The sequence below is a fragment of the Capra hircus genome, chromosome 15 (assembly GCF_001704415.2).
Source record: "Capra hircus breed San Clemente chromosome 15, ASM170441v1, whole genome shotgun sequence".
NCBI classification, from domain to species: Eukaryota; Metazoa; Chordata; class Mammalia; order Artiodactyla; family Bovidae; genus Capra; species Capra hircus.
The window spans coordinates 28,589,938-28,608,271 of NC_030822.1; the positions used below are offsets into that span (position 1 = coordinate 28,589,938).

At 52.0% G+C, this 18,334-nt stretch overlaps 1 protein-coding gene across 7 annotated transcripts in view; it reads right to left on the bottom strand.

The window, feature by feature from the left end:
* SLCO2B1 (solute carrier organic anion transporter family member 2B1) overlaps positions 1,481 to 18,334 on the bottom strand; it is a 52,506-nt gene continuing 35,652 nt past the window's right edge. For 4 of the 7 annotated variants that reach the window (XM_013969759.2, XM_013969762.2, XM_013969758.2 and 1 more), the window contains exons 8-14: positions 17,751 to 17,853; positions 13,250 to 13,607; positions 10,875 to 11,040; positions 5,991 to 6,154; positions 4,779 to 4,843; positions 4,313 to 4,433; positions 3,122 to 3,302 (exon numbers count right to left, since the gene is read on the bottom strand). In XM_013969759.2, the coding sequence (XP_013825213.2) occupies positions 3,122 to 3,302; positions 4,313 to 4,433; positions 4,779 to 4,843; positions 5,991 to 6,154; positions 10,875 to 11,040; positions 13,250 to 13,607; positions 17,751 to 17,853 (1,158 nt within the window). Of the gene's footprint in view, positions 3,303 to 4,312; positions 4,434 to 4,778; positions 4,844 to 5,990; positions 6,155 to 10,874; positions 11,041 to 13,249; positions 13,608 to 17,750; positions 17,854 to 18,334 lie in introns of all 7 variants that reach the window. The other 3 variants (XM_013969756.2, XM_013969757.2, XM_013969760.2) reach the window with 2 other exon arrangements.

Consider the following 18,334-nt stretch of genomic DNA (forward strand, 5'->3'; position numbering starts at 1 on the left):
AGTCGTGGCTTCTGAGGGCGATCTGCCTGCCCTGCAGTTTCTCAGGATGGGTCTGCAGCCCAAAGGAGCTCCCGGCCAGGAATCAGGATGTCCAGTCTGGTTCCAGTTCTGTTCTCAGCTGGTTTTACCACCATAGAATCTAGCAGGAGACTCTACACCTTCTCCTCCAACTCCCAGGGACAGGGTGAGAAGAAAGGGGGCTAACAGGTGCAACTGCTCATGGCTTCTCATTGGCCAGAAGCCTTGTCAGGGAAGAGGGCTGCTCCCTGTATCTGGGAAGTCCGCTGGCCCTTAGGTGTTCCACCCCTGGCTCGCAGCCCCACGTATCTCTTGTGATTTACTCTTAGAGTCTCCTCATACTGACCAGCCTAGATGATTTTAAGCACCTCAGCTTCTTTGAATCTCAGCTCAACCCAGAGGTGGACTCAGCATGAAGCTAAGGCTGCTTGAGCATCAGGGCCTCTACCCAGGCCCAGGGAGAGGCCTCTGCAATACATCCACGTTGTCAAGTTCTCAGGAAATTTGCAAAGGTTGACACTTTCACCACAATGGGTCAAGATTGCTAGTTCTTTCCACTCCAATTTCCCTTGTATCCCAGCTTCCCTTTATGTAAGGTCGTTGGCATGGGCATTTCGGGAATATGGCTAAGGGGGAGTGGAGTTGGAGATCAATTTAATTTGGGCTTATTGGAATATCTTTATGTGGTTATCAATCACCTCCATGAAGAGATAAATCATTGCTAGCTACCTCTGTATAAAGAATGGCTTCTAGGAATCTTCCTATCCACAGTCCAACTCATTTGGCATTGTGACATCAAACTGTCATATTCAGAGGTCATCTGGTGACATGAATGTGTTTTCTGCTGCCTTGCCCTGAAGTATATGGACAATAGAGGAGAAACAGTTTTGAAATCTACAGAACCAGAAGCTAGTCTGTAGAAAATATTTCCAGTCATTAGGGGGAAATTTTTGGAAGTGTGCACAGCAGATAGTAAAAAAATCTTAGGCTATTTTTCTGAATTGTGAGATACATTGTTTTGACTTCTTTTTAATTCTAAGTAAATATTCACCTTCTTATCTAATTTTGTATTCTTTTGCTTAAAGAGAACTTCCCAAGTTGTATAAGCTCCAGTTCTCACAAAATTGAAGTCTAATCCTGGCTCCAGCATTTACTTTGTGTTATCTTGGTCAAGTTGCTTATCCTTTCTGAACCATTTCCTCTTCTGTAAAACGTGAATGACAATTTGGGCAGGTAAGGACTTGGAAAGCCTTGTGACCTTATTCCACTTCTGAAAATGTTACTAGAGGAAGTAGCCCAGCCAAAGGAAAATGAGACCAGACTATACAGGGAAGGGAAGATGTAATATACAAGAAATAATGGTAAGCAATGAATCCAGTAAAACTTAAATCTAAATGACTGGAAATAATGTGGCTGCAAACTGTAAGGCAGTTTGTGAGAAAGATTTCTGTAATAGAAGAGACACTGTGCAAGAACAAATTTATTGATAAGCTATATTTATGTATGATTCCAGATTATTTCTGCAAAACATGGGAAACAAGAGGGAAGGAGGAGGAATACGCACATAGAAACAGCCTCATCTCGTTGGATGAGACTTTGAAATTTCTGGCATTGATAAGTACAGGCTCAGATATTTGTTAAACGTCTAAAGGTATCAACCAGTAGAATAAAAATGGGGATTAGAACGTTTGTATCTCCCTCTTCTTTCATACAGAATAGCACTGAGAGCTGCACAGAAGGCCAGAGCTTCTGGCTAAACCCCCAGCTTCTCCCCTGGCCCCCAGCACAGGGCTGCACCTGGGCTAGGGAAGCTCCTGCTGATGACTCCCTGTCTCCTGTCTCCCAAGGATGGGTATGGGTGGCGACAGAATGGGCTGGGAGCAGGTTGGGAAACTCTCTCCGCTTCCCAGGAAGATAATCCAGCCAGATAAGACCTGGCCAAAAACCAGACAAGGTCTGACACAGACAAGCGCCTGTCTGTTCAGGCCCAAGCAGCCCACAGACCCACTTATTACACAGAATCAGGCATTACTACTCCTGGGTCACAGGGCTGGGCATCACAAAGAACAGGCTCTCATGCCAACCCAGGCGTCACAGAGAAGATGTTATCCCAATATGTGGGTGTCACAGGAGACATTGTCTACACAATCCCAGCTGACACAGGATCAGGCACTGGGGAGGAAATGGTGAAATTAAGATTCTCGTCACAGAAGTCACGGTAGTGGGCCCACGTTAAACGTGAATTCTTGGCAATACATGGATGCCAGTGAGTCTATGATGAGTGGGTTTGGTCTTTGAAATTAGAAAATGCCCAAGAGTGGGGCCTGGATCCCCCTCACCACCAGGCAGAGAATAGGCCTCACCCAGACTCTGACACCTTGAGGGCGAGGGCTGGGGTTTCCTGAGTCCAGAGAGGCGGCTCCCTGCTCAGCCAAGGCCCCTGGGGCCTTCAACAGGTTTCTTGAAGGCCCTGCATACCTGGACGTCCTGTCTCCCACTGCTCAGGACTCTGCCTCCAGGGGGCGCCAAATAGACACATCTCAATAGAGGCTGTGCTGGCCCCACATTCAGGCTGAGTGGGGCTGGGGAGGAGACCAGAGTTGGATGTCCAGGCCACATAGATGGTCCCAGATGGAAGAGGCCTGAAAGCTGACAAGTTCATTTCCACCTGACCGAGATGGAGGCTGAGGCTCAGATGGAGGCTGAGGCTCCAGGTGAGCAGCAGAGAGGGGCCAGGACCCAGGGTGTGGGGGAACCTGGCTTACGATTGTCCACTTCTCCATCCCAGGGCCCTGGGGGGAAGATATGCGGTCCTTCCACCCAGGAAAGCCTGTTTTCAGGCCAGCCTGTGTGGCTGAGGGAGAAAAGCGGAAGACCCTCATGCTCCAGGAGGGGTCAACACAACAAACCCCCAAGGAACTCTTTGATTCAGATGAACAAACACAGGCCCAGAGAGGGTCAGTGGCTTGCTCGAAGCCACACAAGTTAGTGGAAGACTCACAATTGGAAAACAGGGTTCCCAATACCCAATTTCAGGCAAAGGGCCCTGAGGAGGTACTCGCTGTGGCTGCCACTCTTGGCTAGGCTGGGGCCCTGGGACAGCTCACACTCTGGATTCCTCAGGCTCCTTCTTTGCCTCTGATGCTAACAGCTGCTGCTGCAGGCCAGGGTTGGGTTTGGTCGCCTTGGTCCTCTCCTCTTTGTCCTGCTGCCTTAAGATGGCCAAAATCAAGGCAAAGCAGGCCAGGGAGCCTGTCTTGAAGAAGAACTGGAGGCCGATGAACCTGGGAAAGAGTAAGGAACCCTTGAACTCAGGACCTCCCCATTCAAAGCCTGGATGTGCTGGGGCTGGGAGCAGAGTCAGGTCAGCAGTCATCACCCATTATGCAGTGGAGACACTGAGGCCTTGTCAGGGAGAGGCCTCCAGCCTCAGGGCAGTGAACCCTGTCACCATGGCTTTGGCTGGGGAGGCAGGGGAGCCCCTGAAGTTGACCCCCCTGGGAGTCCTTCCTTGGAAGGTGGGAAAGGCTCTGAAAAGGGAGCCCTGGGTTGGGGGAGAAGCCTGGGCATCTCCCCTGCCCTGTCCTGACTGCCTCATGGCCTGGGCTGGCCCTGCCTCTGTCTAGGTCTTTCTAAGGGCTCAAGGGGCCTGTTAGTTGCAACTCTGGATCACCTCCCCTGCCACAAGAGAAGGATTCCTGCTCCTCTAATTTATCCCTCTTCTTTGAGTTTTCCTCCTCTAGGAAGCCCTCCTGGAACCATGCACTCCTGAGCTGGAAGTAAACAGCTCCCTGCTTCCAGATCTACTAGTAAGTCCCTCTCCTCAACTGTCCATTGATCCCAGGGCCAGTAGCCTCTCTGCCTTCAGGGTCCTTTGGACTCCCCATTATACAGATGGGAAGACTAAGTCCCCAAAAAGGTAGGTCTCACAATGAGGGAGACAGAGCTTGGGCCTGGATCCTAGGCCTCCTGTGTCCTAGACAGAGCCATCTTCCTACCCCATGCCAACTTCCTGTCTTTCTCACCACTGCTTGGCTTCCCTTAGTCTCTCCTCACTCAGCCCAGCTTTGCTAGTTATCAGCTGTGTGACTTTGGGCCACTTACTTGAATCTCACTATCTTCATCCATCCAAAGGGGAGACAATATCTAGCTAACAGGTCTGGGGATTAGCACTGGAGAGAGCCTGTGTCACCTTGCAGGTGGGTGTCAGTGGACCTCCCCTCCTTGATGGGACCCCAAGAATATTTTCAGCAGTTTCCCTATAGCCCCCTGGCAATTGACTCCCAGGTCTCACCGGTTTCGGAGGAGGTCATGGTCATAGTAGCGGCAGACGGCCCGACGCCCGCAGCTCTGGGCCCAGTACACACAGGTGGTATCGATGGCACTGCCGTGGATCACTGGGCTGGGCATCCAGGCTGAAGGAGGAGGTGCTCAGGGGACAGTGGAACCTTGGCATCCCTGTACCCCTCACCCCGCCCCGTCCCTGGCACTGAACCACTGGGGCTCTGAGCCACTGGGAGCCTCTTAGCCCATTAAGTCCTCAGCCTTCAAGCCTACCCCTCACCCTAGTATTGGATGCTGTTTCCCTGATGGGCTGTTTAGCTGCTTGCGCACCCATGTCCAGGGTACCTAGGTCAGATTTGGAGCCCCGTGGACTGGTGAAGCCTAAGGTCGGGGACTGGTTCCCACTCATCCCTGTGCCCCCCCAGGCCTGGCACACAGCAGGTATCTGGACCAGTGGTCCCCAGCACTTTCTTTACCCAAAACTCTCATGAGCATGAACTGGATCCCCACAGCCAGAGTCTTGTCTTCTTTCTTCACTCCCCTAACAAGCAGGGAAAGAATGACATGAGGATTGAGAGGGCTCCAGCCTTCAAGGGGTTCTCACCATCCCCCTCTCCCCCACTACCCAACATCAGCCTGCCCCCAGTCTGAGGTCCTTGGTGGGTAGGGCACAGGCTCCACACTCCCTTCAACCTACAGAGCCTGTTCCTAGGTATATCCATTGACCATCAGGGCCCTGTGCTGACCTACCTGTGCGTCACAGCACCCCTCTCTTCCCACCCCCTGGTCCCACCAAATTCTCCCCTTCCTTCTACACTTGGCAAAACTTGAGTTGGGCAGTCAGACACATGGTTTAACTTCCCTGATCACTATGATACCTCAGCCTGGGTGGCCCTGGTGACCACTGGCTCCTCTTCTTAGTAACCCCAGAGTGCTCGCTATGGCTCAGTTATTCTCTAGTGTGCGCCCCCACCATGTCACCGCCATATAGTAGGTATAGCATTATGCCCATTTTACAGATAAAGAGACTGAAAGATATTTAGACAGGTTGAGTGACTTGGCCAAGGTCCCACAGCTGATGGGTGTCAGGAGTCAGAATTTGCGCAGCAGACTGACTGTATTAACTCCTCTTAGGCTGCCTGCTGGGGCATCTGATTCCTTTACTTTCGCTCTTGCAGCAAGCCTGACTTATGGATCTCCATGCCTTCTAATATTGTAAGGATGCCTCTTCTAATTTTCTAGAAAAGAAATAGGGAAATAACATAATCCCAGCATAAGGAAAATTTGGAAATATCCTGCTCTGAGGTCCTCTTATTCCAGCCTCCACCTCAGGAGGTGCTGACTCTGGCCTCAAGTGACAATTTGTCGGTCCCAGCAGGTATCCTTAGGACAATGGCTAGGAAGATCTTGGACCAAGAGGGAGTGCACAGCACAGGCTAGGTCCACAGTGGGCACTTAATCCCCTCAACACTTGCTCCTGACTTTCTCTGAGCCTCAGTTCTCCTATCTATAAGATGGGGAGAAAACTTCATCTCAGCAGTTGCCATGAGGATGATGATACGACAGCCTGATCTGCTGCAGGGGCCCAGGACACCGGCTTCTTCAAACCCCTCCCTCCGGATTCCCTGTCCTGCCTGTGGTTAAGGACCTGTTGGTCTCCCCCTGTTCTGGCACGCCCCTGCATTCACCTTAGGATGAGCATGAAGGAGGGTGTGTGGGTGACACTCGCCAGCGCGGCACCCAGGCTGACCAGGATCATGAAGGGAAGCACCAGGTGGCTGCAGGCCGAGTCACAGGAGCCGGCTGGCACGGGGCCGCCCCCCGCCACGCAGCTGCAGTTAGTGTAGAGGACCTAGGGTGGGGAGAGGGGAAGAAGAGCCTTCAGGAACCTCTAAGGACAAGCAGCTGGCCAAGGGCACAAGGCTCCAGGAGGCGTGTGAGAGAGCCACGGACACCAGCGGCAGCGAACTGGGGCAGAGCTGGCTGGATGCTGGGACTTCTGACCCATTGGCTGAGTCAGGATTGCTTGAGCTCCAGGAAGTATCTGGACACAGGCTGTCTGCACACAGGTGGGCTGAAGCTGTGGGGAGAGGGGGGCAGGGAGAAGAGAAAAGGGAGAAAGAACCAGAAGAGAGTCACCCCCCACACAGCACAGACACACACATGCACGTTCGCTACACATGCTCGTGTATGTGCTCACACACTCCCACACACATACATTTAATCACACACTCACACCTGTACACACACATACCTTCACACATGCTGACAACTCACACCCCACATACATGCTCGTGCACTTACACACACACACACACACACACACCACATACGCTCGCTCATTTTTTTCACCTGGCAATGTCAGAATGTTTGAAATTCCTGACGGTCTGTGCAAATACTAAAGCAGCAAAGAGTATCTGGGGGGAAGGAACTCAGATTTTCCAGTTCAGTGTCCCCCTTTCTGCCTTCCTGAGGTCTTCCCGGACACTGGAGGCTCGAGTGGATTCTCAAGGAGAGATTCAAGTACAGGATGGAGAGACAGACATCACAGGGGAGTCTTGGATCAGCAGGCAAGGGAGGACCAAGGAAGGCTTCACCAAAGAGAGGTGTTGGGTTTGGGTCTTGAGGAATGAATAGGAGTTCGCCAAGAGGAAAACTGGAGTGAGTAGAAGGAGTGCCAAATGCAAAATTACAGCGGCAGGAAAGAAGCCAGAAAACCTTTCCTTGCGTGTATGCGAGGGCAGAGGGGAGGCCCCTGCATGCGGGACACTGCGTGCTGGGGCCACACTGTGAAGAGCCTTGGACACAAAAGGGAACCGACTGCTGTCTCCAGAAGCAGCTGGGCCAGGTGCCCTGTCAGCCATCCTGCTGACAGCGATTTAAAACACTGGATGAAACATGAAAGCAATGTTCCGAAAGCATCCATAGGCTGGAAAAAAGGAAAAAGTCCTCAGGTTTAGAACTAAGGGAGGCGAACCCAGGGAGCCGAGCAGAGTCCTGACACAGGTTTTGGCTGCCAGGGTGTTTGCAGAACCCTGTACGATGGAACACAGCTTTCTGGGGTTTGGGGGCTGCAGGGCCAGAGGATGAGCCCTGGCCCTCCCTCTAGCCAGGTGAAAAGCCTAATAGGAGACACCCGGAAAACGGGGATCCCACCAAAGGCTGAAGAATGAGAAAAAGCAGACCACTTTCTAAAGTGCAAGGAAGTGTCCTGAGGCTGGTGTGGGGTACATTTGATTCCATCCTTTATCCCCACCCCCAGGTGGCCTGGAAGACCCCCAGTTCTTTCAGAATTGGTCTATACCACCTCAGGCGCCTGAAGGGAGCAAAGCTGACCCAATAAGACCTGGCTTTGCTCCTCTTCCCTGTAGATCAGTTTCCCAACCAGTGTGTCCAGAGGCCCTCGGCCTCAGCCAAGAGACAGGTGAGCAGGGATGCCAGCGGCCCTCAGGATGACCTGGTGAGCTCCGGGCAGAGAGAACTCTCTGGGCCTTTCACCTCCAGCTGTGGCAGCTATAGACTCTTCCTAGTGTGGAAAGGGCTGGGAAGCCCTCACGTGGATGCCCAGAGCCACAGGGAGATTTTAAGCATGGGAGAGACAAGACCTGATAGCACGCAAGCTGCTCTGCTGATTCAAGAGGGTGGACCTGATCCAGGAGTTGAAGAGGCAGGAGGGAGGGAGAGTGGGATGGAGAAATGGGTTTTGATTTGAGAGATACTGCTTTGGCCAGAATGTTTATTCAGGTTTTTTCCAAACATACATCATATGGGAAAACCTGAACGAACCTTTTGGCCAACCCTATATTTAGGAGGTGGAATTAGGGCAAGATGAGACACACACACACAGAAACAGAGGAGAGATTGGAGACCTAGGATTCCAGCTTGGGTGACTGGGTGTTCCATCCATTGCATGACAAGGCTATGCTGGCCATGTATGGGTTCCCCCTGAGCACACACCACTTGGACCTTCACTACACTGAGCAACCCACTGGGTTGGAGATACAATAGAGGGACAGGTAAGTGGAGAAATATACCAAGGCCAGGTTACTGGACGTGAACGTGCATCCTGTTCTGAGAGGCAGAACGTTGCTGGGAGGGGTGAAAAAGCTACAGGCCTTTCTCTTGGGGTTTTCCCAGCCCTTTTTTCATATTCATCTAATTCCACGGCAGGAAGTTGTTCTTGTGAATGGCTTCAATCTCTCCAGCTGCTTCTGAGTCTCACTCCCTAGGGCCCCACCCCCTGAGCCCTAGATGCTGCCAGCCAGCCACATCTCCCTGTTTTTCCTCTGGGCCTTCACTCATTCATAAATGGTTACTGAGTGCAGCTGTGATGGACACTGACTGACTCATCCCTGGGCGGAGGAGCTCAAGTCGGCCTGAGGAGGCAGGCTTATCAAGAGACAATTCCAGGACTGCCCTGGCAGTCCAGAGTGATCCCTGGTCCAGGAGGATTCCACATGCCACGGTGTGGCTGGACCTGTGTGCCACAGCTACGGAGGCCCATGCACTCTAGAGCCTGTGCTTTGCAACAAGAGAAGCCACTGTAATGAGAAAGCTGCACGTTGCAACTAGAGAAAGCCCGTGCGCAGCACCGAAGACCTGGCACAACCAAAAATAAATCAATTAATTTTAAAAAGAGAAACAATTCCAGGCCAGCGTGACAGTTTCTGAGTGTCAACCAGGACTCAGCTGTACCCTCCCCCAAATGCCATACCTTACATTACCTCTGAGGGTGCTCTGGAGAGGGAGCCGGGCTCAGAGGCCAGAGCCCTTGGGTCTAGTCCCAGCTCTAGCATTAAAACCTTGGGCAATGCCTTGTCCTTTCCTGGGCCTCCATTTCCCATCTGTATAATGGGCATAACAGAAGTGTGTATCACTGCATCCTTAAAATTTCTCAGGCTGAGTGCTTTTCATGGATCATGTCATGTGGCTCTTCACTTAATAAATGTATCTAGATGAAGAATTCTGCACAGTGCCTGGTGTTTAGCAGGCACTCAATACTCTCACCCCCACTTTGCAGAGCAGGAAACTGAGGCACAGATTAAACCATTTGCTGAAGGTAACAGAGCCAGCTGGAAGCAGAACAGGGATCTGAACCAGATAGCCTGGCCTCCATGCTCATAGCCCCACATCTGCAGGAGTTCACAGTCACGTGGAGGATCCTGCCCCAGCCCTCAGGGCTGGAGACCTCTAGAAAGAGTCTCGCGGAGATCAAACAAGGTCAGGACAGTGAGTGCTAGGACACTTGAAAAGGCTTTGATTGCGATTATTCCAAATGCAAACAGTATACATAGCTCGGGAGGCGCCTGGCTGGCTTCTGAAGTACCATCAACCAGGTGCTTCTCTCCATGCCAGCCTGTGCGGCCCAGGTCCCTCCCCAAAGGGGTCTTGGGCTTAGAGGCTGCTGCCCAGCAGGACACAAAGGCAGGGGTTCTGCATGATGTGGGTGGGGCTCTGGAGAGAGGGAAGTATTGTCATAACAACCAGCCTGACACTACCCACCCAACCACACACACACACACACACACACACACTATATTCCAGCCTGGGGACCTGAGGAAGGTGAGTATCGTCCCCATTTGCCCTTCAGGGGCAATGAGGAGAGAGAAGGGGAGGAGCCAGCTGGTCCCGGTGGTCTTTCTAAGGCTCCCATAGAATGCACTGCAGTTAGTTATGCTGTCCACTCCTCCCCTTCTCTCCCCAACACCCCACCCCTGGGAGCTCCTTGAGAGCAGGGCCCCTTGGCTCTGGGTCTGTCCTTAGCCCCCAGCACAGGACCTGGCACAAAGGTGGGGCTCCACAAAGGTTTGTTGACTGAGTGATTGACTAACTGAATGGGCTCATTGCTCCAGCCTCCCCCTCACCTCCCTGCCTCCTGGTCTGCATTCTACTCACCTTCCTCCACACTATGGCCTCAAATGTGATCAAACACAGGTCTGACCTCCCCGGCTCAAAACCCATCCAAGTCTCCCCACTGCTCTCCAGATAAAGTCTCTACTCATGGCCCTTCCTTATTCGAGGCCCTTCCTTGTCTGGGCCTTGCTTTCCCTCCATGAACTCTCAGGCTTCTGCCCCAGTTGTATGTGCAAGTGTGTGGATGTGTGCCTGCATGCCATGTGCCGGGCCCTCCCTGCCGGGAAAGCCCTTCCCTAGCTTGCCTGCTCACCCTTGAAGATCCAGCACAAATGCCATGTCCCATGAAGCCTTCTGGGACCCTCCCAGGTGGGCTACATCTCCTTCCATCATTGATTGTCCTTGTGGGGACCACTCTCTCTGTCACAACCCCTGGAATTCCTGAGTTACTTCCTTCTGCACCTCCCCTGCCTGGATAGCTGGGACCAGATTGGATTCACGTCTGCACTCGGGGCCCTGGCCCAAGACTGGCAATGAAGTTTTACTGAAAGAATAACATTCTATATCTGCCAACAGAAGGAGAAGACAGGTGATGAACAGAAAGAAGAGAGACGAGCCAGAGAAGGAGGACATTCAGAGGTGGAGGGTGTGACAGGCACACAGAGACAGAGAGATCGGAGTCCGTGAGAGGCAGAGGGGCAGCCGGAGGCCTGACCCACCTGGCTTTTGTCTGGCACCTCCTGGACTACCCGGCTTGTGCAGCCTGCGTGGCAAGGCGTGATGTACTCCACACGAGTGCTGGAGTCGCAGACAGGGTTAAAGTCGTCTGAGGGGCAGGAACAGGACTCCATGCAGCCTGGAAATAGCTCCAGGCCAGGCTGGGCGCTGGTGGGAGAGAAGGCCGGCATGGTTGGTCTGGTTCTCCCTCCCTCAGGCCAGGGCTACCTTGCCCCTGCAATCTCCCCTGAGAGCCACGGTCAGATCTCAGCTCTGCACAGAGTTTTTTACCATCAGAGCTGTTCCATGACACGCAGTGGTGAGCCCCTCGCCAAGGAAACTGCAAGAGGCCTCCAATGGGAGAAGTGGGAAGCAGGGTATGGGCCAGAGGGTCTGAGACCCCTTCCAGCCCCAAGATCCTACAAGTCTTTGAGCTGCTTCTGTGACCATCTCTGTTCTTCAGTGACCCTCTTTTTAGGGGACATATGATAAATTCTTCCCAGAATTTAGTCTCAGATGAAAAGTACCTTTATCTCAATGAGCTGGATTGCTTCCTTTTCTGATAGTTAGAACTATACATGTGGGGTCCGTCAGGGTACCTGAGTAGCTGTGAGGTCTCCGACCTGTTCCTGCCTCTCTCTGGCCTCAGTTTCTCTGCCACCTCTGCGGATTCCCTCTCCCTATTGCCATCCTGCAGTCTCACGACCTCCCTCTCACTGTCACTCCCCTGTTCACTGCCCAGGGCATGTATCAGTCCCATCTGACTCCCTTTGAGGGTCTGTTCCCAAGTCTCAGGAGATCCCCTGCTCTAGTCTGGCCAGGCTCGGCACATGGGGACAGGAGATCAGAAGGGAGGGGCTTGCTATCCTCATCTGTGAAATGGGGATAACGGTAGGACCTCTCCTGGAGATCCCACCAGGGTTCAGTGAGATGGAATATGGGAGCATCTGAGCGCATGGAAGACCCTCAGTTCTTGGCAGCTGCAGATACCATTAGTTATGATGGAGTATGAAAGTGAAAGTGAAAGTCACTCAGTCGTGTCTGACTTTTTGTGATCCCATGGACGATACTGTCCAAGGAATTCTCCAGGCCAGAATACTGGAGTGGATAGACTTTCCCTTCTCCAGGGGATGTTCCTAACCCATGGGTCCTGCATTGCAGGCTGATTCTTTACCAGCTGAGCCACAAGGGAAGCCCATGATGGAGTATGAGATATTCTCAGTTTGTTAAGTTGGTCCCCAAAAGCTTCTTCAATGAATTAGAACCCAAAGCTCAGTGAGTAAATGGCAAGAATATAGATGAGAATCTGGGTGAGATGAAATGTCGGGTCAAGGTGAGAGACGTCAGAAGAAGAGACAAATGGGGCATGTGAGGTAGGCTGACTTTTCCCCATTTGCTTTAAAAAAAAAAAACTGTAGTAAAATATTCATTTACTTTTTAGTCTAAAAATAATTAAAAGGCCCTGGCTCCCTCCTCTGACCAGAGGCTTCCTGAAGGCCTGGTTGAAGCCCCTCCTTCATGCCCAGAAGGAACCTCTGCAGACCTTCGAGAAGAGAAGAGACAAGGAAAGAGGGGAGAGGTCAACGAGGTGGGACCTGGGACAGGGTGGGCAAGAGCTGAGTATATCTGGACTGAGCCTCCCCAACAGTTACACAGAAAGAGCCCCTGGTGTGGAAAGTTGGCACGTGGATGGAGGGAGGAGATGCCAAGGGAGAGGAGTGAACAGAGCACGTTGGGGGCTGTTAGCTGGGTGTTGCGCCAGCCTGAGCCTGGAGTGGCTTCCCAGGAAAAATGCAATCATTCTGGAGAAGAGGCATCAATGGAACTTCCAACATCCTCTCCAAGATGGTTCCCTAGGGGAAAGAGTCTGTGTCTATGAGGGTTTAGGGGGCAGAAGCGGAAGGGAGAGAGGCTTTCCTCCTGGAGGGTAGAGATCCTGCCCCTCACATCTGGGGAAAAAGACTGGTACTTTAGGGTCACAGGACAACAGGATTTTAGCTCCCAGCCTGTAAGGACCAAGAATCTCCAAGGTCTCCAGTCCAGCTCCCTCCCAGGGCATATGTCCCCTGGGCAGCGTTCCTGAGAAGGGCTTTCTTACACGTGCCATCCACACAAGTGGCCTTGCCCTGCCTCAGTCTCCAGCCCGTCCCAGACCTGAGCTGTCCTGCACACAAGTTCCACCCCTCCCTGGTGGTAACTGACACCTTCACTGAGCCTTCGAGGGAGAAGTCCCACTGCTCACAGCGAGCTAAGTGGGGAGAGGTGGGGAGATGTGAGGTGGGGGCTACTCCACTGACCTGGCCTTTTCTGGGCCACCCCTCCTATGCCCCTGGCACCCTCCTCCAGCTTATGCTCACCGGCTCTGAAACATACTCACCCAGGCTGGTGGCTGATGCCTGCAACCTGATGGGAAGAGCAGCCCATGAAGAAGAGGGGCGTGCTGAGGATCAGGCAGCACAGCGCCCCCAGCAGGCAAAGGGTGCCGCAGTGCAGGGGGCCCAGGCGGAGGCGCTTGACCAGGATGCCCCCCACCACGATGCCCACGATGGCCAGCGGGATGGTGAGGCAGCCTATGAGCAGGTTGGCGTAGGATGCTGTGATGGAGAACTGGCGTTCCAGGAACTTGGGCAGGAAGGTGGCCATGCCCGCCACCATGGACGACATGCACACCTGGGACAGGACCACCAGCAGAAAGATGGGGTGGCGCAGGGTCCTCAGCAGCACCCTGGGGAAGACTGTTGGGGGTGAGTGGGGGGACGGTCAGGGCGGGCTGGCCGTGCCACACGTTTCCGTCCCATCCTGCTCTGTTCAGCTTGTTCTGTGTCTTCCATCCTGTCTCATTCCATTTAATTCTATTGCATTGAGTTTCATCCCATGACATTCCATCTACTTCTGTTTTATCTTTGAAGTTCGGTTGCATTTCATTCCATTGAGTTAGACTGCATTTTAATCAACTACATTTCTTGCCAACTCAATTCTACTCAAGATGCAATTCCATGTAGTTTGCTTCTATATTATCCTGTTTGATTCTCATTCAGCTCATCCCATCTCATTTCTTCTGTTCTATTATCCATCTCATTCCCCCCACTCAGTCCTTTCCAACCTGTCCTGCAATAGCTCTTTCCAAGGTAACCCAGGCCTCTGTCTTCCCTTCTGTGTCTCCAACATGGGACAGCACCCACTGCCTTGATTTCCCCGTTCCTAGTTTATGTTTCACCATAGCACTTTACCTAACATACTACACATTTCACTCATTTAGCCATTTTATTGTCACCCAATCAGAATGTAAGCATCATCAGAGCAGGGGTTTTTATCTATTATGTCAATTGCTGGATCTCCAGAGCCCAGGGTATAGTAGGCACTCAATAAATATTTATGGAATGAATGAGAAAATGAGCAAATGCACATACAGACTCAAGGTGATCAAACAGCAAAATGTTAGGGTGGAAACTAAAATCTTCAGAGAAGGTTAAAACTGAGCAGGCCTGGTGCTAGGCAGCTTCCTGGAGGTAGGACAGGGGCAGGGCCTGAAGAAGGGGAGGATTTGGAGTGGGGCAGTCCTACAGGGGAGAAGCCAGGGCAAAAGCTCGTAGACAAGAATAGAAGGGATGGCTCTCCCCTCTCCTGCCACCTCCTAAACCAATGCCTATGTACAGGTCTCCTCGCTGCAAGTCAACACATTGAGTCAGTCCCGTAGTCTGGGCTTCGGGGCCTTCATCAGCAGGGCCACCCAAGGTGATGCCCAAGAAGGCTTTGTGTGACCTCTTTCCACTGACAACAGATGAGAAATACATGCTTCTGCCCTCAGAAGGCAAGATGAAGTTAGAGACATAAGGCATGAAGGAGACAGGAGAAAAGGCCTTTCTAAGAAGAGGCATTTAGGTATCGGGGACTTCCCTGGAGGTTCAGTGGTTAACACATCATGTTTCCATTGCAGGGGGCATGTATTTAATCCCTGGACAGGGAACTAAGATCCTGCATGCCGCATAGTGGCCAAAAAAAGGGAAAAAAAATCCTGATTCATACCAACAGGTCATTCTATAGGATTATATCTAAAACAATAAACAGTATTTATCAAAAAAGGAAAAAGAAAAGAGGCATCAGAGGAGCAAACTACTTGCCAGGCTGGGCTGGGGGGAGACATGGACATGGGATCCTCTGGGCTGAGTCTGGGGGGTCCCTTTTGTTCCTGCAGCAGCAGGGCCAGCGTCCCTGTCATGGGAAGTTTCTGTTTGTCCTCAGAGCGTGGGGAGAGCCAAGCCAGCTGGTTCCCTAGCACCCTGGCCTGGCCAAGAACACTTCTCCTTGGGCGCCAGAGAATCAAAACAGAGTCTAGGCAGGGTGTAGCGGGGAGAGCTGGGGCTGTGGAATTCCCCTTCCTTCGTGTCCCAGGCCTCCTCCTGTCCGAGTCCCTGGCCACACACGCAGCACATCCAGCGGGCACTTGGGGTGGGGAAGGCGTGACACCAGGCCTTCACCCCAGCCAGCTGCTCCACTTTCCTCCCTCCTTGAACTGCTCTGGCCAGGAGTAGCCTGGGCTTGGTCCAAGCCATACAGGTGACCTCATGGTACAGGTAGGGCCGGGAGTGGGGCAGGGACTGGCCCAAGTTCATCTAGGAAGGTCTGAATCAGGCCAGGAGTTGCTGGGGGTTTCCTGACTCCTGGTGTCAGGGTCATTTCCCCTTCTGTGCCCCAACCCCCACCCCAGCCTACATTCCTAGGCCTCTGGCTGCCTGACTTCAGAGGGAGGGCTCCATCTCACGGACTGCTTCCATCCCTGCTTCCACCCCATTCTCCTGGGCTGATCACTACAATGCAGCTCGCTCCTATTCTCTAAACCCCTTCATCATCTTCAATTGTCCCTAGGGCAGATGGAAAATTCCTGGAGGGCAGGGCTATGCCTATAGCTTAGATAAGGGATACCTGAAGGGGAATTCCAAGGCTGTCTCTAGCTCAGAGACTTTAGCTAGACAGGTGCTCCCCTTGGCTCATCACAATATCTCCTCCCCTTGGACAAGCCAGGGCCTCTCACCGCTTAGAGACTGTCTCCCTTATCTCCTCCAGCACAGAAGCCAGGTCTCCTCCATTAGCCAAGGCAAGTTCTCCCCCCATTCAGGGACTAGGGATCTTCTATCAGACAGGGACTTATGTCTCCCCATCAAACAGTGCCTCTCCCAGCTCAGGGACTATGTCTCCCCCATCAGATTAGCTCAGAGACTGTCTTCTTCTAAGAATTAAGGATTCCAGAAGCTGAAGGACTATGTTGCTTCTTCTCTCTGCTGCTCCCTCTCCCAGTCCCAGGTTGTCAAGGCCAAACCTTAGGATTAGACTGGCCTCCCTGGAGCTCAGCAGGAAGGCGAGAAGCTGGCCTGTGCCAGCCCTGTCTTGGTCTCTCCTAGGATCATGTAGGAGCTTGAAACCATCAGAGATAATCTGGCCCAGGACACCCACTCTAAGATCCAATTTCTGCGACTGGCCCCAGCTTTCTTCTGGGCTAAAGCCAAAGCAGTGATTAATAAGCTCTTCCATGGAGCAGAGCACTGGGGCCTTCCAGCAGCTGGGGGTGACCTCAGGTTAGGGAATCTAAGCCCCTGCCTCTAGGTCCAGCCTTATAGGTTCCAGGCCTTTCTTTCCCTAGGAATAGAGGACAACCAGGCTACTGGTACCCTAACATCAAATCCTAGGACACCAGGGGATAAGTGACTGATATCCTAATATCAAATCTGAGGACACCAGGGGCTAGATTACTAGTGCCCCAATATCAAATCCTAGGAAACTTTCCCTAAGAAACTCTCTGCTAATTACCTTCCTAATGCAAAAGTCCTTGGGGATTGGGGGGTGGTTTAAGCAAACCCTGTGGTTATCACCCTCTTAAACCACAGGCAACTCAATTTACTGTCCTGAGATATAGTCAGAATAATAACAGCAGGGCAGAAACAATAATTGAAAAAAATAATTGTACCTTATATAAGCATAGTTTTTTAATAGTATGTAAAGGACCTTTCATTCATCATCCCATTTGAGTCTCCTAACAGTCCTTGAGAGAGGCAGAGCAAAGATTACTGACCCAGTCTTTTAGATGAGGAAACTCTGGTTAGGGGACGAAAGCAACTTCTAAAAGATTGTACACTGGGCAGTGCCAGGGGTGGGCCTCTAAACCACCCCTTCTTCTGACTTGCCATCCTGTGCCCTACAAGATCCCGATGCACAGCAGGCACTGTGTTTGCAGGATCAGACTCTTTAGCTAGGATGATGGGGCCACAGCATGGACCCTGGTTACTGATCAATTTAGCTCAAAGTCTCAGGGTCAGAGTGAAATAGATTTCACCCCTCACCGTACAGATGGAGAAAGTGAGGCCCAGAGAGGAGGAGCAAGGACCCAAGATGAAAGTCTAGATTTCTGGACTTCAGCCCAGAGCTCCTTTCACCAATGCTACAGCCAAAGAATTTAATTTAAAAAAAAATTTACTGAGAGCCTCCCGTTTGCAGGCTTTATAGTGGGAGGAGAAAAAGGGTCACAGATGAGCCGTCACAAGCCAGACGCTCAGGAGCTCACTGCTTGGTGGAAGGGTTGGACAGCACAGATCTGAGCTGATTCAGGAGCCCTGAGAGTTCAGAGAGCTGACAGCAGGGAGAACCAGGCTGGGGGAAGGAGAGAATGGCTTGACTTAGAGGTAAAAGGAAGCTTTTAACAGATAGTGACAAAAAATGATGTTCTAGGCAAAAGGGATCCCACGGGCAAAGTCTTACAAGAAATGTATGGTGCTTATGAGGGGCCTGTAGGTATGGGAGATGGATCAACAAAGGCAGACGGGGGGCTGGATTCTGTACAGTCTCACCTGCCTCTCTGGCCCCACCTCTGGCCTCAGCTCACTTACCTTTGATAAACTGGATCACAGTCAGGTCTGGGGCAATCTGAGCTAGGTTGTCTTTCTTCTCTGGGGAGTCTGCAGGGCTCTGCTCAGAAGAGGAATCCTCACCCTGGGAAGACACACGGCCGAGGGCAGTCAGTTAGATGCCCAACATTCTGCTCAGAAGTGCTGTGGGTGAGGGAAGGGAGCTCTGGGGGAGGAGAGGACAAGGGGTCTGTCACTGCCAGCAGCGTCCCATTTGTTCTTGGCCCCGCAGATACTTAGCAAGTGGTTTTTGACAAGCGGATGAAATTCCAACGGTTGAACTTTGTCATCACCATCATTAACATCATAATAACCAACATGACCATGAAAATTCCCACAACCGCCATCATCATTATTCTCATCATCTTAAATATCACCCCCGTTCATATCACCAATTTCACCACCAATAAACAACCAAGGTTGGCCTTACTATTGTTGTTGTCTCTGGGAAGGTCACCAACCACCTGCACAATCTCACAATCATTGTCATCATCACGGTCACCTGACCCTTTACGTCACCAGCAACAACGTCATGATCAGAATCACTGTCATCATCGCTGTCTCTC